The sequence below is a fragment of the Danio aesculapii genome, chromosome 12 (assembly GCF_903798145.1).
Source record: "Danio aesculapii chromosome 12, fDanAes4.1, whole genome shotgun sequence".
NCBI classification, from domain to species: Eukaryota; Metazoa; Chordata; class Actinopteri; order Cypriniformes; family Danionidae; genus Danio; species Danio aesculapii.
This window is the reverse complement of record NC_079446.1, coordinates 18,448,398-18,470,854: the sequence shown is the minus strand read 5'-3', so window position 1 is coordinate 18,470,854 and position 22,457 is coordinate 18,448,398. Positions and strand designations below refer to the sequence as shown.

The 22,457-nt window shown below is 35.9% G+C and overlaps 1 protein-coding gene across 1 annotated transcript; it reads right to left on the bottom strand.

The window, feature by feature from the left end:
* Positions 1 to 2,546: 2,546 nt before the first annotated feature.
* Positions 2,547 to 21,551, bottom strand: slc16a12b (solute carrier family 16 member 12b). Its single transcript, XM_056469425.1, has 7 exons — positions 21,376 to 21,551; positions 19,249 to 19,497; positions 14,968 to 15,071; positions 13,686 to 13,829; positions 13,002 to 13,581; positions 11,275 to 11,534; positions 2,547 to 3,371 (listed from the first exon to the last, which is right to left on the bottom strand). Exons 2-7 carry the CDS (start codon positions 19,389 to 19,391, stop codon positions 3,136 to 3,138), a joined length of 1,467 nt encoding a protein of 488 aa, XP_056325400.1. The 5' UTR covers positions 19,392 to 19,497; positions 21,376 to 21,551; the 3' UTR covers positions 2,547 to 3,135.
* Positions 21,552 to 22,457: the final 906 nt, after the last annotated feature.

Below are 22,457 nucleotides of genomic sequence, written 5' to 3'. Positions count from 1 at the left end.
GATCTGCTCTGTACAGCTGAAAGTCCGGTAGGTTTAATGCGCTGTCCGGAATGGCTTCGTTTAGCCAGGTTTCCGTGAAACACAGGACAGCAGAGTTGTTAAAGTTCTTGTTTTTGCATGTGAGCAGAAGTAATTCGTCCATTTTGTTAGGAAGAGAGCGGAGATTCGCCAGGTGAATGCTGGGCAGCGCCGTTCTGAAGCCGCGCTGTCTTAGCCTGACGAGCGCGCCGGCTCGCTTCCCACGCTTGCGCGTCTTGTAGCGTTTCCACAATGCGGCTGCTCCGCCGACTACAATGTTCCGCAAAACGCCACAAAAATCAAAAACCAGTTCTTGATTAGTTGGTGTGCACTGCCGAATGTTCAGCAGCTCGTCCCTGGTGTAACTGATCGTGTTTGACAAACATAACACAGGACAGACTAACAAAAACAGTGCAAACACTGGAGAGCCCCACGCCGAAGCGGCCATCCGCGGCGCCATCTTGATGAGGATCATATTTCATTCATCCTCTGCTGCTCTACCGATGCACTCGCATCGTGCACGCGCATGACCGCGTATCGATACATATCGGTTTATCTTCCCATCCCTAATATATATATATATATATATATATATATATATATATATATATATATATATATATATATATATCTTATTTAAGGTGTTAGGTTAGAGGCTTTTTTTTTCTAAAAAAAAATCTTAATTTTTTTTATATCCTCAACCCATATTTGGGTCTATTGTGGATGAACTCAATCACTAAGTTTTATTTCATTCTCAAAAGCTGTTTTTATATAGGCTTTGGAAAAAAAGTCATAGTGTTCAGTCATTGGCTTTTCCAGCTGTATGCTTTTGTTGGTTCATTTTGCTTTGTTTTGTTATTTACTGTTATAAGAATTAAGTACATGCTTATTCAGAAAGCATTACTTCAAGCGTAACCACTTTCAAGAGAATACGTTTTAAATGTGGTGAAAATGGAAACAGTTTGGTTGGATAATGTGTCTCTACATTAATAGTTAACCACTTAATGCACTATTTCTATAGGGCAGACCATTACAGAAGTGACGACTGAGGTTAATATTTTCCTTTCTTGAAAACACATTTCAGGTCATTCTTTACCATATTTACATGTGCTGCATCTTGGTCATGTTGTCCTTTTACCACATAAAACCTTGCGTTAAAATAGTTAATGGACCATTCCAAAATGCCACAATAATGAGTGCTTCTCACTTTCGATCTCATTTAGTATGTGATAGTAGAATGCAAGGATAAAACAAGCACAGCGGAATTGAGGAAAAACTCATTGATATATTCTTCATTCCTTGAGCCTTGTTTCAAATATCTTATTTAAGGTGTTAGGGGCTAGACTTCTTTCTTAAAAGACCTAAATTTTTTATGTCCTCAACCCATATTGGGGTCAATTGTGGATGAACTCAATCACTAGGTGTAAGTTTTATTCCGTTCTCCAAAGCTGTTTTTATACAGGCTTTAAAAAAAGTCATTGTGTTCAGTTCTTCTTTGCCAGCTGTATTCCTTTGTCATTTTCTTTTGAGTTACTATTATAAGAATGAAGCACATGCTTATTCGGAAAGCTATTGTAAACTATATTTTGGAGTTTTTGTTTCTCCTTTAATGCGTTTTTGTAACAACAACAAAAGAGCTACAATGATTTTAATAAACTAAAGTGACTGAAAAGCAATTTGGGCATAAATCTTAATAGTATTGGACAGTGTATGAGGTGAGAGTCATAAAGAGGGTTATGTTCATTTTAGCAGATGAGAACCATTCACTTCATTCAAAGTTTTGCCTCCTGCCAGAAGGTATACTTATTCTAGACGGGCAAGGTCCAACATATATTTGTGTTCATTTGTTCCAGTTGTATGTTATTTTTTTTTTTTTACTTGACTATGATTCATTTTATTGTTTATTGTTAGTTCTATGTTGTTAAAGTGTGACCTGTTGCTGTTAACTGTCAGCTATTGCTGTAAACCTAATAATAAAGACATTCCAATCCAATCTATTGTATATCCAATGCATCTATTTTACTATTTCATTTGTTACAATAATGGTGGTTAATTTCGCTGTGGCAACCCCTGATCAATCAGGAACAAGCTGAAAAAAAAAAACGGAATAAATTAATGTTACAATAATAATTCTTTGTCACAGTGGGGAAAAGAGTTTTTCAATCTCTTGCCATTGTCTTTCTAAATGCTTAAATCTATTCAAATCCAACACAAAAACACTTATAGCTACTTTGTAAAAATCTGATGAAGAACAAGAAGCTCACTGGTTCGAGCCTCGTCTGGGTCAGTTGGCACTTCTGTGTTCACATGCGTTTCGTCCGGTTTCCCACACAAGTCCAAAGACATACGCTATAGGTGAATTGTGTATGCTACAATTGACCGTAGCGTATGTGTGTGAATATGTATGGATGTTTCCCAGTGATGGGTTGCAGCTGGAAAGGCATCCGCCGTGTAAAACATATACTGGATAAGTTGGCAGTTCATTCCACTGCCGCCAGATTAATAAAGGGACTAAGCCAAAAAGAAAATGAATGAATGAAACGTCTGTAATGAATGATTTAGTTGTGTTTGTATAGGATTGCATGGGCTGTCCATCTAATTTGACAGAATAATGGAAACACTTTTCATCATCATCAATATTGTTCATATTATTGACTCATCTGCTTGTTTTATATAAACAATAAAAACAGCCAAAATATTACTGAAAAACTGTTAACTAGTAAACTCTTAACAGAAGTCATACTGGAACAAATCTGTAACAAAACAGTACTGCCCTCTTCTGACAAAAAATATCATACAACCACAAAAACCTTAGTTAAAATGACCAATATTTGGAATGCTATATTCCACAGAAAGATAAACAATGTGCATGAAGAAGTCTTAGTACTGATGCATTATTATACGAGACCTGAATAAAATACAATAAATGCACTTCTTGTTGTCAACAACAGCTTAAAATGTAAATGAAATACAATGCTTTTGAGCAGAAAGGCACTTGAGCATTTCTATACACACAGTTCTATGGGCAATTAAACAGTATTTATTACTGACTCTACATATATACTAACAATAATTCATACAATTCTTTAGAACTAGACGTAAAAAACTATCCAAATGCTATGAAGTGGCTGGTATAATTAACATCAAGTCTTTACTTTTAGGAGGATAATAGTCCACTTGTTTGCCTTCACATGATACCAGTTTTGGGATTTTGCTCAGGCTGTTCTTCTTTTGGCTTCTCTGACAATGGCGAATGATGGCGACTGAGAAAAGCAGGAGAGAGCTGGAGATGAGGGCGAAACCGCTCAGAAAAAATGTTGCCGTATAAGTCCCTGTGGTGTCTACCAGCCATCCTACCCAAAGAGAAGGGGGGGGGGGGGGGGGGGGGGGGAGTCATATAATTACTTCAAGGGTAACACATTTCAAAGAAAATACATTTTAAATGTGGTGAAAATGGAAACAGTTTGTTTGGATAATGTGTCTCTACATTAATAGTTAACCACTTAATGCACTATTTCTATAGGGCAGACCATTACAGAAGTGACGAATGAGGTTAATATTTTCCTTTCTTGAAAACACATTTCAGGTCATTCTTTACTTTATTTACATGTGCTGCATCTTGGTCATGCTGTCCTTTTACCACATAAAATCATTTTGACTTATTAAAGAATTTTGTATAGTTTCAGGACTGTTAACCACATTTAAATATTTAATTCAATTCACCTTTGTGTAGCGCTTTTACAATGTAGATTGTGTCAAAGCAGCTTCACATAAAAGGTCAAAGTAAATAGGAACAGTGTAGTTCAGTTTGTAGTGTTTAAGTTCAGTTCAGTTCAGTTTAGCTCAGTTCAGTGTGGTTTAAAATCACTACTGAGAGTCAAAACACTGTAGAGCAAATCCAACGATGCGCAGCTCTACAGATCCCGAACCATGCAAGCCAGTGGCGACAGCGGAGAGGGAAAAAAACCTTCAATAATTGGCGAAAGTGAAGAATAAAGAATAAGAATAAAAAAAAAGAAAAGACTAAAGAAAGAAAAGAATAAGGCAGTTAATCTTTTATAACGTATGTTCTGTCAATTGTTTTCTGCTGCATCTAATTGTTAGCACTCTGGAATACATGATTCTGCTCATGATACATGATAGTGTACAGGTATTTAGTTATAGGATCTGGATATCTCGTTTCATACAAACACAGCTGTTTTCATTTTGCATCTGTATTCTGTTATGAGTTATAAGATTACAAACAGTTTAATCTTAAATCAGCAGTGGTGGAAGAGTACTGACAAATCATACTTAAGTAAAAGCACCATTACTTCCCTAAAAATATAGTGCAAGTAGAGTAAAAGTATCTGTTGTAAATATCAGTCAAAGTATGAGTAAAAAGTAGACCTTTCAAAAGTACTCGAGAATAGTATTATGCTGTAAAAAGCTGATATTTACATGTAATTTGTGGATGTGTGTAAACATTCTGTAGTGCATTTAGTTATTGCTCAGCAGGCAAACAACATCATAAGACGCTATTAGGTTAGAGTTAGGTAGTGACGTCAGACGACCAAAATTCAATGTCTACCCAGCGTCTAAGGACAACGTTATTTTGATGTCCAATAATGACGTCAAATGACGTTGATATTTGCTTGATTTTAGCTCGAGTTAGAAAGTGACCAAAATCCAACATTGAGCCAACATCTTAAACCAATGACATATTCAAATACTGGCATTTATTTGTAAGGTATGGCAACCAAAATCCAACATCTGATAGACGTCATAGTGGTAGCGCCCACACAACCTCAAGCTGTAACATCATTAGACGTTGATATTTGGTTGATTTTAGGTTGGATGTTTTCTAATCCTCATAGATAAGAAAAAATAAAGAAGTGACTGCAGGTTGAAGGAAAGTAGTGGTGTAAAAGTACCGACCCCACTAAAAATTTACTAAGGGAGAGTAAAAGTACACATTTTTAAAACTACTTAGTAAATTACAATTCCTGGGGAAAAACTACTCAATTACTGTAGTTAGAGTATTTGTAATTTGTTACTTTACACCACTGTAAATCAGTATTCCTTATCCTAATGATAATTTTAGTGAAAAATCCATGTAAAACAAAAAAGGAAATCAGTGGTATGGTTGTAATTAAGTGATATGATTGTACCTTTCTAACAAAGATGCAACTTTCTTCAATGAAGTTTTGTGTTCGGTAAACAATATTTTCTGTCCATTCTTTACATATATAAGAAGTAGACTAGTAGTAAGTGGGATAATGTGCATCCAGCCAGTTATCGCACAATAACCCCTTCAGGCTGAGATTACTCTGCCATAACAAAAGGCTGAAAATACATGATCCCTTAGTTAATGTTTTGTTTTACAGCAAACCTTACCATTATATTTTAAGAACTTTCATTGCGGAAGGGTGAATTAAAGGTTTAGTTATAATAATAAGAGGTTATATTGTCAAAACATTCCACGTGACTTCGGTGGTTCAACTGCAATCATATGAAGCTCCAAGAACAATTCTGTGCACCAAAAAATAAATATATAAAATATATAAAATGTGGCAGGCAAGGGTGTGTATTTACTATAGGCCAGTGTTTCCCAACCCTGTTCCTGGAGGCACACCAACAGTACATATTTTGGATGTCTCCCTTTTCTGACCCATTAACTTCAGGTGTTGGAGTCACTTCTGATGTTATGATAAGTTGATTCAGGTGTGTTTGATTAGGGAGAGGTTGAAAATGTGTACTGTTGATGTGCCTTCAGGAACAGGGTAGGGAAACACTGCTATAGGCAATACACAATACGCTTGCTTGTTTTGCAACTGACTCTATCGGCAATGCACACTCTGATACAGAGACAGTGACTATTGTAAATACCAATAATTGTGACCTTCAAAACAGCAAAGTTACATCACATCTGACACAACAGTTCAAAATCAAAATTGGAAATGGAAACTTTTATACCTCAGTAAAAAGTGAAGCATCTACTGTATGTCTTGCTCAGACCACAAAACTGATCGGAACAGCTGTGGTGAAAACAATAACTGGACACTGGCTCATATCTGCATCTCTTTGGGCCCTATCATACACCTGGTGCAATGAGGCACTAGATGCAGAACAGTTTCAGCACAGGTATGATTTTCACATTTTGTGCCATATTGTTTAAATAGCAAATGCATTTACACCATTTGTGTGCTCAAAGGTGTGCTGGTCTGAAAAGGAGGTGTGTGTGTGTGTGTTGTTTTTTTGAGACTGAACTGAAACTGAAGTAGACTACGCCATTGACCAACTAAAAGCTGCTCTAAAGTCCACAGCACAGGGTTTTTATTTGTCATTTAAAGAATGTGTTAGTGTTATGTACATATGTGGGACCAAAATTGTGTACGCATTGCTTAATACACACTGAGGTCGGCAGCTAGCTCTCTGCAACTCTCGCATGGTCGCCCACTGAAGCTAAGCAGAGCTGCGCCTAGTCAGTACCTTGATGGGAGACCACATGGGAAAGCTAGATTGCTGCCAGAAGTGATGTGAGTGAGACCAGCAGGGGTGCTTAATCTGTGGTCTGTGTGGGATGGGCACTCTCTGTGGTCGTTAAAAATCCCAGGATGTCCTTTGAAAGAGAATAGGGATTTAACCTGTCCATCATAGCCTCCAAACCATCCCCATATCATAATTAATTTACTCTGTCTCCTCTACCAATCAGCAGGTGTGTGGTCTGGTGCAATATGGCTGCCGTCGTGTCATCCAAGTGGATGCTGCACACTGGTGGTGGATGAGGAGATTCCCCCAAAAATGTTTAAAGCGCTTTGAGTGTCCAGAAAAGCGCTATATAAATGTAAGAAATTGTGATTATTATTATTACAAATAGCTTTAAAAATGAAAGTTATTTTATATTTTATATAATAGTCTACATAAATATAAAAATGTGCGGCGTGGTGGCGCAGTGAGTAGCGATGTTGCCTCACAGCAAGAAGGTCGCTTGTTCGAGCCTCAGCTGGGTCAGTTGGCATTTCTGAGTTTGCATGTTTTCCCCGTGTTCGTGTGGGTTTCCTCCGGGTGGTTCGGTTTCCCCCACAAGTCCAAAGATTAAATTGTTCGTAGTGTACAGTATGTGTGTGAATGAGAGTGTGTGTGTTTCCCAATGATGGGTTGTGGCTGGAAGGGCATCTGCTGCATAAAACACGTGCTAGATAAGTTGGCGGTTCATTCCGCTGTGGCGACCCCAGATTAATAAAGGGACTAAGCCGAAAAGAAAATTAGTGAATAAATGAATAAATATAAAAAATGTCCACCTTCTTCACCTCATGGGGCTTTGTTGTAGTCAGGCTATTCATGACGATTTACATTTGTTTAGTATTATTTATTATATGCATATTTAATTTTATTTTAACTTTTATACTTATTATGTTTAGATTTGTCCACCTGTTTCTGAGATATATGCATCACCAAATGGGGCATAGGATTAGGAAGTGTGTTTGTATATAACTCACTTATATATATATACTTTGTTATTATTGTTCATTTTTTGGAAATGCTGGAAATTGCTGGAAATTAGAACTGAATAAAGAAATAGTTTTGAAATAAATCTACGAAATTAAATATGTAATGTATGTCTTTAATAGAGTGCGCCCACCACTATTTCCCGAATCCATGGTCAAATGGAAGAGGCCAAGATAGTCTTTACCCTGGCACAGATGGTCTTTAACCATTTTATCGCTAGTGAGGCATTCAGTTTTTCCACTTACAAAGTCGACCATGTAAATAACTAATGCGCCATGGTGCAACACAACTAACTCTTAAATGGAAAGGGAGATGAGACTCTGATTGGTTTAATACACATTATGCCCAAAACACACCCATAATTCATTAAGAAAATAAGGAAAACCCTTTTTAGACCATGTGCCTAGCACACAGACCACTTTTCCATTCTTAAAATAGCGAATATGGATTCGGATATGCCGTTGGTGCTTTTACGCCATGCACATTAGACGTATAACATTAAACAGAAGCCCTATAAGTTACTGAAATACCAGAACAGATGTGAATGTGAAGTGTGGCTCTCTTGCACAGTGTGGTGAAACAGGAAAAACTAGCTGAAAAGTTACAAACGTGAACAGTTATGGAATGTGGTTGTCACTCTCACAAATAAATAACATGTGTGAGATCAATGCCTGTCAATCAATTAAATGTTTTTTAGACTATTTGATTATTAATTAAAAGCATAAATGCATTAAAGGAAATTTCGTCATCACTGTTAAATGTAAAGGCTTACTGACATTACAAAAATTTGGTTTGACAAAATCAACACAGAATTCATTACATACAAACTTTTAGGTTACAATAGCCATGTTTTTTGTTTTATACCGAATCACACAGGTTTGAAACGTGAAAGTGGAGTAAATGATGACAGAATTGATACATTCGAGGAAACTAACCCTTTTTTTATTAATATGGATTATTTAATGAAATGAGGCTCTAAATAACAAACCAAACCTGCTACTAGGTGGCATTAAATGTCTTACTGAGCATTTTAAGATTCTGAATGATGTATTAATTTTTTTCTCCACTCACTATCCTTCAGCTTAATTCCTGTGTTATCAGGGGTCACCACATATTCAGGTTTTATGCAATGGATGCCCATCCAGCCTTACACAGCACTCTCTCATTCTCACACACACACACATACATACACAATCCATTTTACTACATATCTTTGGACTGTGGGGGAAACTTGAGCACCTGTATGAAATCCACATGAACAAAGGGAGAAAATGCAAACTTCAAACAGAAATGCCTCCTGCCTCCGAAACAGCGACCTTCTTGATTTGAGGTGACAGTGCATAATTAAATTTATTTCATTAAAATGTTAAATGAAGTAAAAAGCCTCATACAATACCGCATTTGTTACTCGTGTGATATTCAAAACTTAGGCCCAATCCCAGAGTGTGAAGGGGAAGGGCTTCAGAATTTACCCCTAAGAAATGGGACAGCACTACAACACCTGCACACGTCATCACATGCCATCGCAATCTCTTGCCTCATATGAGATCAGACGATCGTGACTGCTGAAGTTATTCCAGTGGTGTTATTTTTTGGTATTTATCTTCAGGAAATCACTGAAGGCATATATCATGTTATTATAACGATCTAATGTGGGAATAAAATCGTAACTTTACTGTGCTTTTTCACAGTGGCCATATTCATCTATGTAAACACAAGAAAACAACATTAACATTATAGCAGACACTGTAAAAAGGTCATTCCCAGCCACTAGACTTATCTGACAGGGTATTCGAGTGTCAGAATGTTGTGGGACTGCTATACAGGAGTTAATATTGTGGATTATAGATTACAGCGAAATTTAGCGTTTTTTATTTTAGCTTTTATTTTCACGTGAACGCGCAAAATGAGGGGTAGAAGGGGTTCAAGGAGAAGCACTAAGGGGGTAGAATTGGGATTGGGCCTTATTATCATGGTAGTCTAAAGCTGAGTAAGGCTGAAAACCATCGAAGAAAAATTAAACTGCTGAAGCAATTTCTGATGAGGGACGAGCACGGCACAAAAGCAGAGGAGCTTTTATTATAGCACAGTGCATCACTTCCATCAGTCATAATAACTTGGGGAAGAAGCAGTGCTGTTTTATCATACTAAATATATTTTGGTTATGTTAAAATGCTGCTCTGTGCAGTTTATTGAAAGACAGAACATGTTAAAGTGTGTTAGCCTGTTTTCTAGTTAAAATTGTCTATTTCTCTGGATATCACCATTTCTCTAAACATTTGTTATAATAATGTTACTACATAAGTCAGCAAAATATATCACTGTTCTAGTAGTTTTGGGATATTTTATTTAAGATAATAGTACATATTGTGCATTTAATATATTATATAAATATGTGACAAAAACCTCATAGAGGGCATTTATTGCCATAATATCTTGAATTTTAGGAGCATATAACTGCATTTATACTGTAGGCTTCATCTTGCAGTAAATTGCTTTTGTGTATCATGTTATTTACGGGGTTCATACACATTTTTACTACTGAAATTCCATGACTTTTCCAAGACTTTTCCAGAACTTTCAAGTACATTTTCATGACATAATGTTTTATCTAATGTCTACATATACATGGTACATAATAAGAAAAACAAAGACGTTTAAATTTATTACAGCATATCGTAGAACAATGTTTAAATTTGTTTTTATATCTATGTAAAATTGATTTTGATAATGCTTACACAGCACTAACAATGTGAGAGTAGATTTTTGGCCAAGTTAGGGCTGCACAATATATCGTTTCAGCAATATCGCAATGTGTGCATCCGCAATAGTCACATCGCAGGATATGCAAATTTGGGATTAGAGTTTAATATAGTGTTTAATCATAATGGAGAAAAAGTTTATCATCTGCGTGCATTTTTAAAGAGATACTGTAGTTCATGCAAAAATTGCCGTGAAAACATTCTAATCTTTAAGTAAACTGTCCCTTTAAGGCCTGTGACTGTGTGAACATTTTAAATTTTAAAACATCCGGCTACAAGAAATTTTTTGTAACTTTAATAAAGATTGCATAATATACAATGAAGACTATGCACTGTTGATTATTCAATATCTGTACCTGAATAGCGAATACCTGAAAACTATAATTCACTTTTATCTTTACTATATTTGATTTATAGCAATATATAGCACAGAAATACAAAATACCATAATGTCAGATTTTTCCAATATTCTATTTCAAGTATATGGATATTTGTTAAACTAATTTCTATGACTTTTCCAAAACTTTGAGGGTTTTTTGGTTTTTCCAAAACTTTTGCAGGCCTGGAAAATGCCATGTCAAAATTCCATGACTTTTCCAGGTTTTCCATGACCGTATGAACCCTGTATTCAACAATCTGACTAATTTATTTCAAGAATTGAATTCAAGAACTGATGCAGGTCTAAAGTCAAGGAATGTACATTAACTGCACACAAATTACATGTAACATTTTCCTTATTAACATGTTAAATTGACAGCCCTAGTATGAACACAACTGTATTAATGACTTTGGCTTGTGGCTTTAATTTAGTAACAGAATGCAGTTGTCACTCCAGTAGATGGGATTAAACACTAAAGAAAGGACAGGATTAAACACTAAAGTTGCCTGCAATGCAAATATAAAAATGTGTATACAGTGCTGTATTGTGACTAATAAATAGATGTGAACATTTACTTTATATAAAGTTTGAACTGATGAAAATAAAATCATTTGAGACTCTTACCTCCAATGGGTGGGCTGACTAGATAGGGAAGAGCATGGAGAAAGTACACAACCCCAAGAGCTGAAGAGAGGTATTGTCTCCCTACAACATCTGATGTTACCACTGGAATAAGGGCAACATAGGCTCCATCAAAGTACCCATAAAGCACAGAGAAGGGTACCAGCCAAACAAATGTGCGTAAGAGGGGGATAAAAAGACAACACAGTCCCTCCATTCCCACAGCAAACATGTAGCATATATTCCTGTACTTTTTTAGACACCTGGAAGAGAGATCGGAAAGCCTTAGTCAGCATGATCAGAAGCATAGTATTGATATTCTTTATTTTTCTTAGACCTAAGCACTTCTATAATCTTTTGACCTCTGTATATCAATCATTAGGCAAAGAAAAAACAAACATGATGCATACTCTTTTAAAGTTTAAGTTTAAACTGACAGCTGGGTCAATGATGTACAAAGAACAAATCTTTAAAATTCCTAAAATATTAATTTAATATGTACTTCACAATGGTATAAGTTTGAAAACTTTTCTTTTTTAAAAGGAATAAATCCCACCCCCCCACCCCAGGTCGATCTTTTTGGTTAATAAGTCCCCAGTTTATCATCAGTTGTCATTGTTATTTGTTATTCATTTTGTTTTTACTGTAAAAATGTTGTGCTGAAATCCACAGATCAATATTTGAATCCTTTTAGAACCACATTTTCAAATAAAAACATTCATTAAGATTTCATTCTTTTCTTGAATACATTCAAACTTTTAAACATTAAAGATTTTTTGATATATTAATAAATATTAGGTTTTTGAGAAATTGCACCACATGGCATTTTACACGCAGTTTTTATAAAAGACTTGCTGACATAATTTTTATTTATTTATCCTTTAGTGTTCCTGGAAAGTCCCACTTAGATTAACAAAATTCCTTTCTTCCAGAGAGTACTGACCAAGATGACCATATAGTTTTATTAAAATGACTAGCCCTCCTATGAAATTTGAATTAAAAATATTTCCCTCGTGTTGTGTTGTATAATGGAGAGATAATTCAACACATTTTTAAAAACCCAATAGTTTTATTAACTAATTTCTTTAGTCTTTGCCCATAATACTTTTCTATTTATCTTATAATATACTAAAAAAATAAATTAATTAATAAATAAAATAAAAGAACAGCTTTTTATTCCAGCCAAACTAAATGACTTTCTCAAGACGAAAAAACATTATAGAAAATAGTCACCTTGGAATTATAAGGTTCTATCTGTAATGTAATGTATCTGTAATCTATCTCTAACCATAATGTAAATAAGTTGTCATTTAATATGTCAGATAGAACCTTATAATTCTAAAGTGACGAAATGTCCTTGGCCTGTTATGTGTGAACATCATGTGTGAAATATTTAATAAAGAATGAAAATTTCATGGGAGGGATAATCATTTTGTCTTAAACTGTATGTATGTATATTGTGATTATGGTAAAAGAATAATTGTACTACATTGGCATTTACTTTATGACAGAAATATTTAAATGAATTCCTATGCTCATCTTACAACAGATATATTCAACTTATTAAATTGTCAAAAACAACCCAGCTGTTTATTGGATTACAAGGTCTGTGCTTACAACTCCCCCTAACTTGAACAACAACGACAAAAAAAACATGTTGTTCAGACAGTAAATGATCACTCTTTTTCCAACCGTAATGCAATACTAACAGACGGCACAAAACAACATACCTCCTGTCAGTGAGCCAGCCAAATGTGATGTTGCCAACAATGTCAATAACGCCTAGTATGGACATGAGGAAGGCAGCATGTTGATGACCAACACCAACATCCAGTGCATATGGAACTAGGTACACAAACGGCAGACTACACCCACTGGCCAGCAGTAGGAAGGAGCCTGCAAGTACCAGGAAGTCAGGCATGAGCAGGAAGTGGTATTCCTGCAAGGACTGAAAGCACCGTTGTTTAGCATCACTCGCAGCACTCCTTGTAGGACCACCATTCAGTGTTGAAGGCTTAACACTGTACCCGCACTCTGAGTCCACTGGAAGAGGACAGGCTTCCTCTTCTTTTAGAATGATAGGCCGTAACAGAGCTCCACACACACACAGGTTCAACACAAACCCCCCTAAAATGAGAAGGGCCCCTCGCCATGAGTAGTGTTCGATTAGCAGCTGCACTACTGGGGCCAGGATGAAGGTCCCAATGCCACTTCCAGACATGGCAATGCCATAAGCCAAGGCTTTCCTCTCACAGAAATAGATACCGACCATGGCAATAGCTGGAGTATAGCAAAGAGCGAAGCCAAGCCCTATAAAACAAGAGGAAAAAAAACACACACACACGCTGAGCTTGCTGGAGACTAAATGTGGAATATGGGTCTGTAGGTCAGTGTTTTAATCTTAGGGTGCTTACCAGTTAACAGGCCCAATGTAGCGTAAAGATATTCTAGACTGGTGGCAAAGGAGCTGAGTACTAGTCCTACGGAGGCCAGGAATCCTCCTAGTATTACAGCTACACGGCATGACAACTGATTCCCGATCAGACTTCCGAGTGGGGCTGCAAAAGTAACACGAGAATGAACATGGGTGTTGCGTAAGTCAAACTAAAACATATGGAAAGAAAACTAAAATCAGTAGTCCTATTTAGCATGTCAGATTTAATATATTTATATTTTTATGCAGGATGGTATGCATTTAGTTAATCAAATTTTAATATTTTAATGATGTATCTGTTCATGGAATACTGAACAAAAGTCACATTTAGTGTCATGATTTAAATTTTTTTAAATATTTTATGTGACACTAAAGACCAAGCTGCTGAAAATAAATTTGTTAAAACTGAGAACTGTATTATTATATTACGTATATATATATATATATATATATATATATATATATATATATATATATATAGAATACTGGATGGATACATCACATTTTCTAATTCTTCAGCTGGATACATTTATTGTGCAGCAAAAAAATATAAACTACATTTACACACAACAGAAATTCTCTAATAAATCCTAAATCATTCACTCATATAATTGGTTACTATTACTGCACAGAATATTCTTCCAAGGACAAAATAATTTTGTCAGATCATTTTGTCTAACTAATTTATTAACAACCCATAATAGTCAATAAAATAATAATGATTTAAAAAATTTTATAAAAAGTGTCACAGTTGTAACAATTCCATTTTATTAGATGCTAATTTCCACAGATTTGTAGTCTTGAACACATGGAATGCAATGTGATGAAAGACCAAACACAATATTGCAAAGTTTTATGTAATAACTGCAAATCTTACACATCTATTGTTTACCTGAGCAATGTAATTCTTAAGATTGCTGTACTGTCAATAGCAGACAGCACTGGGTGTAAGGAAAGCAAACAGTTCTGTTTTTTTGGGTCAAGCTTGCGACACTGGCGTGTCCTCTCAAGATGTTCGCTGTGTGTTGCTGACTTAGAGTTTTGAGCCTCCCACAGCCTGCAAGCCTTTTTTTAGTGTCTTATGTAACATTATTGTCGCAGTTGGACAAAAAGATTGCCTAAACCAAACTAGTGGTCAATCTAGAAATGTGAATTTGAAATTGAATTCTTAAAATTGAAAACCTTTTTAAGACCAGCCAATAACGATGACTGTGACGTGCTGATTTCTATTGGATTTAGAGACCAGTATGATTATTACTTACCACAGAGCATGGTTGTGCAGTCCACTAATGAATGAATCCATGCTGTCCCAGAGTAGTCTTTCACAAAATGCATCTGAAACTCGACAAAGAATATGGAGATGCATCTGGAAAAGAGAAAACAACAACACTATTCTGAACAGACAGATACATACAAGAAGTGTTGTCAAAGTATCAAGTCACTACTTACATTTTTATAACAATACCAGAATCTGCTGTGCAATTAAAAACACAACAAAAGAAAGTAGTGATTTCTAAATAAACCTGACTTTCATTTCAGCTAATACAACGAACATTATTTAATGTGTTCCTCATGATTTTTTGTTTTTAAATAAACACGTATTCCAACACATTTCAAAAATATTTGGAACAGTAAAGCATTTACCACTTTGTAATGTTGCTATTCCTTTTCACAAGACTTAAAAGACATTTAAGGACTGAAGACACCAAATGATGAAGTGTTTTAGGTGAAATTTTGTCCCATTCTTCCACACAAGTCTTAAGGTGGGGTACTGGGTCTTTGTTGTCGCATTTTGCACTTCAAAATGCTCCCCACATTCTCTATAGGTCGGGTACCTGTATCCTCTTCCTCCGCAGCCAGGACTTTTTAATGTGTACAGAATGTGGTTTTGCATTGTCTTGTTGAAGTATGCAGGGGCGTCCATTAAAAAAAGCATATTGTCCTCCAAAATCTCAATCAGCATTATTAGTGCCTTCACAGAAGTGCAAGTTACCTTTGCCAAGGGCACTGACATAACCCCATACCATGCCTCACGTATATGTTGGCAAACTGGTGGTCCTCAGCCCATCTTTGCACCTAAATTACTAAACCATTCTTAGATGCTTCTATTGTACCAAATCATATTACAATCAGCTGTTGACATCACCATTTCAAATCACATCATTATTTAACCAATTTACCTGATTACTAGTCCTAAATTGCTTCTGTCACAACTTTTTTGGAATGCATTGCAGGTCTTAATGACAGGAAAAGATTTATATTTACAAGTAAAACGAAGTTGACCGGACAAAAAATTAAATATGCTGTGGTAATTTTATCTGCAATGAAATACAAGTCAAAGTAAATATAGAAATCAATACTTTCTTTTTTTATTTGCGTTTTCTATACTGTTCCAACTTTTTTCTGATTTGGGATTCTAAGTCTAACAATATAATATATACCTGTTTTTGACATTTGAATATTCTTTTTTCCACTATTTACTATATATAACCCCACCAGTCCTACACCACCCAACCTGCTCTCAGCTACTATGCTATACCTACAAACATTTCTGTCCAAACATCATTCAAAAATTCATTTTGCCAGCTAGGCACTGGTGTAAAGTAACTAATTACAAATACTCAAATTACTGTAATTGAGTAGTTTTTCCTAAGGAATTGTATTTACTAAGTAGTTTTTTAAAAATGTGTACTTTTACTTCCCCTTGAGTACATTTTCAGTGCAGTATCTGTACTTTTACTCCAATACTTTCCTTAAACCAGCAGTCACTACTTTATTTTTTTCTTGTCTATGGGGATTAGAAAAATCAGTCCTGTGATTAAAGGTTTTATAAAATCGCACGTAGAAGGCAAATCGCATCATAATGAACTACCTCAAGACATGGGAGATTTATAATGCAGCAAACTGTTTGGAAGCATTAAAAGTGTCCAAGAAGATGTCCAAAATCTTTATACGCGATGACCCAGAGACTGTTTAGATGCATGTCACTGATGAGAAGATTATTCAATTCAATTCAATTCAACTTGATTTGTATAGCGCTTTTACAATGTAGATTTGTCAAAGCAGCTTCGCATAAAAGATCTTAGTAAATTGAATCCGTGTCAGTTCAGTTTTCAGTGTTTAAGTTTGGTTCAGTTTAGCTCAGTTCAGTGTGGTTTAATAATCACTACTAAGAGTCCAAACACTGTAGAGCAAATCAGTCCATTATGGATGTTTACTGTATGATGGCCAAAATGGCCCGGCAGGCGCAAGACATTGAGATTGACTTTTTTACCCTAACGTCATGGGTGTTGAATTTTTTTGGAAATTAAAATCGGGTTGACGCCAGAACAATGTCAGGCCAAGGTCTGATGTCTAATGTTACAGTTTGACGTTGTGTGGACGTTACTGCTATGACGTCTATCAGTTGTTGGATTTTAGTTGCCATACCTGAAGAATAAATGTCAGTATTGACATAAATGACATCAATATGATGTTGGTTTAAGATGTTGGCTCAACGTTGGATTTTGGTCCTTTTCTAAGAACCTAAAATCAACCAAATATCAGCATCATTTGACGTTGTTATTGAATGTCACAATAACGTTGTCCGTAGACAGGCTAGACCATGAATTTTGGTCACCTGACATCACAACCTAAATCTAACCTAATATTAACATCTCATGATGTTGTGTGCCTGCTGGGCAGTAACTGGATTCACTACAGAATGTTACGTTTACACACACATACTGTACACAAATTATTTGTAAACGCATAAGCTTTTTACAGCGTAAAACTCACTACTCAAAAGTACTTTTGAAAGGTCTACTTTTTACTCATACTTTGAGTAATATTTACAACAGATACTTTTACTCTACTTGCACTACATTTTTAGGCAAGTAATGGTACTTTTCCTTGAGTATGATTTTTTTAGTACTCTATCCACCACTGCGAATAGGCGCCCTTTAATTGTTCTATTTTCACATGCTACTTAACTTAAGTTTGCTACAGTTGTTACTTTTGTACAAAGAACAACATTTACAGCAATTTGTGACAATTCCCAGTAACAACATGCTTTTAAATCCAGTGTCATTTACAGCTGGTAACAATGAAAAGCCATGCAGATTGTGGGTGTTTGGACATGAAAGCCTATGATGGGGTAATGAGGCACAAACCTCTGCAGTGTCTGTTCTGCACCTGAACAAACAAAACTGGAGGTCATTCAGGTCAGAGCACTCAGTGTGGGTATGACAGCCAGCAACTCTCACGTCTTCCACCACTGAGACCGACGTGTCTGGCCATCAGCCATTAAAGAAGGAGACGTCCTTCAGTTAACCGCTCTACAAAGACAGCGATGAGCTATAGCCAAGTTGCAGACTCAAATGGTAAAATCTTACACTAGGACTTGAATTACACACACATACATGGATAAGGACTTTTGAAGGGGTTAAGAGCAAAGAAAATCTCCATAAGATAAAGAAGGGGTTAAAAAGGCACACTGTCCATCCAAAGACCACAAGCTGCCTTTTAAGCTTAACAAGTGTTTCATCATCTGGTACTCCTTAGGTTGATAATTACCACTTATCTCAGACAGACCTCCAAGAAACGGTCAAAAGAGTGTTTGTTTCAGAGGTGAGAGGTCAGATGAACTGTTTTGTTCTCACCAACTCGCTTGCAATTTCATCTGCGTAAACCTGTTCCTCAGGTTCTCACATTTCACATTTTTACATGTCACTTGATGTACCTGCACATCTAAATTGAACAACCCTACAATTAAAGGGCTTAAACAGCATTGTCAGTAAGGCACAGTCAATGCCTTGGGAGAAAGGCAAATATTGCTTAATGGAACAGCTTGTTCAAAACAGAATATTTTACCTCTTGCAGTATGCAAATATATAATGTACGTGTCATACAAGAACAACTTCAGAAAATAAATGATTACAGAATAAACAGGCAAATCTATAAAGTTAATTCAGTCAGAGCAGTTCAAGGAGATGTAAAAGCAACACCAACTTTCTATGTAAAGGTCTAAAATGTTGTTTACAAGTCTGTCAAATGTAACCTGACCTCAAAGCTGCAGTAGAAATGGCAGATAGCACTTGTCACTTTGTGAACCAATGACTCCTTCTAGGTAATTCTCAGCATGGAATGAACTAAATATAGCGTTCTGTTATGCCTCATGTACTGTACTGTACAAAAGTATGCATTATCTGACAGGTTAACAGATCTGAATAACATTTCCAGGCATTTAAACAACAGAGAGTTTATGAGACTGTTATTTTGTTGTTGAGTTTGATTTAAAATCTATTTGAAAAAAACTAAAACTAGTATTTAACAGAGAGATTATTCTCCGTTGGTTACCATAAAAAAACAACAACAGGTGGATAAAAACCTTATGTTTAATAGTGTAATTGTAACTGCAAAATGAACCTTCATTAAAGCATCATTACAAACAAAGTGTTGTGTCAGAAAGTTTTACAATATTTCTTACTGTTACAGTTAAAGTGTTAAAGCTGATCTAGTTACGCAGGTATGAACAGCAACATATGGTCACCAAAAAAGCTTACCTTGTTACAGCTCGTGTGCAAACAGTTACTAGAAAGCAGCCAGCCACGATCATCCATCCCCACCCTCCATCCGGAGGAAGGACCCCTCCTTTCTTCTTTTCCTGAGCCATGTAGTCTGTCCTTCCCACCACTTTTATGGCCATCAAACTCCAAATCTCTCGTTCTCAAACTCACGTTGAACCTCTCTGCTGCCACACTCACCAGGCATGGAACTCGTTCTGCAGGTGTGGGGCCCACTCAGTGACTTTTCTAAGCGCAAGATGACACACACAGCAGAACACAGGCAGGAATAAATAACAAGCTCAGCTAAAATGATTAACATGCAGTATGGGTGATTCTGGGTTTTCTGTACTGTAACATGTTCTAGGTTTGATTTTACAGATGATTCACAGTGAAATGTGAACTGATGCTGAACTGCTTTCCCGGGAAGTGAGAGAAAAAAACACTTTCTAACTGACAGGTTGCTATATTAACTTGAGACCCTGCAGACCAACTTCATGACCTCTCTGAACAGTTTGAGAGATTAGAAAGTCGAGCTGTTCTTTGAAATGATTTTTAACATTGTTTATTATTCAAAACATCTAGTTTTCATAGCCAAATTGACTGATACAAATACTAATATTCAAATATAACCGTTTTAGACAGTCCTCTGACCAATTTTTTTAAACATTGAGGTGGTTCTTGCTGCCTATGTCATACTTGATCTTCCCAAAATGCATATATCACATGACTGATTATGTATTCAATTGTTGTGTGGATGTACATAGCAGAGTCGGGCCAAGGCGAGCATTTGTAAAAGAATAATTTACGTGTTTCACCGGAGAAGAATCTAATTTATCAGCTGGAAAAGTTGGGATTATATAAAATGGTGTTTAGACAAATAGTTCAGCCTCATTCAGTTGCATTAGACAGAGCATCTTGGATGTTAACAATCAGGAAAATTTTGTAATGTTGTACACAATGTACACTTTCAGGATAAGACGATGCTGTTTTCTCCCCTATTATGCAACTGAACCTGCAGTTTATGAGTCTTCTAATCTATATATCAGCCCACTGTGGGAACAGTCCCAGTTGCACATTGTTTCATGCCAGCATAAAAAAAATACATCCACTAAATAGATTTCTTTGAAGTTAGGCTTGTCTAATTGAGCCAGCTGTTGATTTCCAGGATTATTTATTTCTCCTTCTGTTCAAAATATGCCTTGTCAGTATTTATCAAATCATGCATGTAAAAGTGTTTTAAATCTAATCTTTGACATGCAAGTCCACTCACATGCTAGGACAAGTTAAAAAAAAAAAAAAAAACTGCTTTGGTGCATTTAAATGTTATCTAAACAACCAATACTGCAGGGGGGCATAGCATTGTAGAAAAATTTGCAAATTTGCCTAATTATAAAATAGTCAAAGACAATTGCAAAAACTACATAAAAAAAATTATACAAATTCTGTCATCATTTACTCTCCCTACACTTGTTCCAAACCTGTTTGAGCTTCTTTCTCCAGTTGGACTCAAAAGATGTTTAAAAAATAATTAAATAAATAAACAGGGAACCTGTAACCATTGACTACCATAACATTTGTTTTTCCTACTAAGGCTACAGGTTTTTCAAAATATCTTCTTTTTTTTTTTTTTGTTCTTTTGTTTTATAACTACTGGAGGGTGACTAAACAGCATTTTTAACAAATAATAAAAGGAATGGTTTGTCTCTAAAGGACTCCATCAAATCTTAAATGATTTAATACACTTAGCAACGATATGATTTCAGATTATGATTGGCAGACGTTTAGGGAAATAGTGTAAATTAACAGTTGCAAAGTTACTTATGGTCAGTTGGACGTCTTTTGGGGGACCATCAAAATAAATAGCGCAGATATTAAGCAGTCTTCTAATAATCAGTTACATGTAGTTTACAATAAAATTACTTCGCCAGAATAAGAGAAACCATTAGTTTTACTAAATGGTTTAACAATTTATTATTATTAATACGATGATGTAGCAGAAAAAAGTTAAAAACAGTTCTGTTGTTTTTCTCCGGCAAGTACCCACGTGCATTCACTTGTTGAAACCAGATGTCAACAACAACAACAACAAAAAAGTAACATATAGCGGTAAATCGAGGTACTTACCATTTCATAAAACAACCACAAACAACGTCCAATCATTCTCCTTTCAACTCTTTCGACATTCGTTTATTTGGGTTGGTACAGCACGTTCGTTATCATCCTGCGGCTTCCACCAGGGAACAAGTCTGCACTCTGCAGCTGTAGGAACATCACGGCCACGGCACTTCAACGTGTTTAAGCGTGCGAGCTGTGAACCTGTTTACCTCTGTCTCCACTCCCCCTAACACGTGAAAAGAAAATTATGCAAGTATGCACGACAGGCTATCGTGAGGATTTCCTATAGTCACTTGCAATAGCGGTTGCTTGGGAGCTGCCCATTTTCCGTGGTCAACACCTCTGTTTACAAACGTGTTCAGCATACAAATATTTGTCATTTAATACTATTTTATGCTACTAGGTCAACCGGATTTAAATTGGTTAAATGTATTCAGAAATGTTCTGGATTGGATAATGCTCAGTCAGCACTTCGTATTCTCGCAGGAAAAACAAAATTGCCTGTGTTTGAATATGGGGGTGGGGGGGCGAGGGATAAACAGTAATTCTAGCTTGCCATGAAAATATCTCGAAATTTGGAATGCTTGGACATGAATATTAGCGAATTTACTTTATACGCGCTCTATAATACATTTTAATTAGTCTTTTATTAGCACAAAACATGTTTATAACGCACATACGTTGATGACATCAAATATGGTCGACGGGGAAAGTCAAAACTTCTGTTTGGTCCAATCAAGATTTACAGGCAGAAGGGGGGTTTAAATCCACTTCAACAGTTACTTAAATTTTTATATTTAACATTCAGATTGTCATTCAGTTTGCTGGTGATATACTTATTAGTATTGGTTTCAGGTCTCTGCCTACTATTTGAATATTCTCTATGGGTTATTAATAGTTTATATCCCAATGGAATTGTAATGCCACCAGTAACAATTGGGATGATTGTATGTCATGGCTAGTGACAAGCAGGAAAGGTAAGAGTACTACTGACCGAGATTTTTTCATATATAATATATAAAAACTAGTATGCAACTATAGTTGAAGTTTAGATGATAGTAAAATTATAACAAAAAAACATAACCATCATC

Coding starts and splice junctions, on each gene's coding strand:
- slc16a12b (XM_056469425.1), bottom strand. CDS start 19,391: ATGGCCATAAAAGTGGTGGGAAGGACAGACTACATGGCTCAGGAAAAG. Junction 15,072..19,248: donor TGCACACGAGCTGTAACAAG/GTAAGCTTTTTT, acceptor TCTCTTTTCCAG/ATGCATCTCCATATTCTTTG. Junction 13,582..13,685: donor TACATTGGGCCTGTTAACTG/GTAAGCACCCTA, acceptor CTTGTTTTATAG/GGCTTGGCTTCGCTCTTTGC.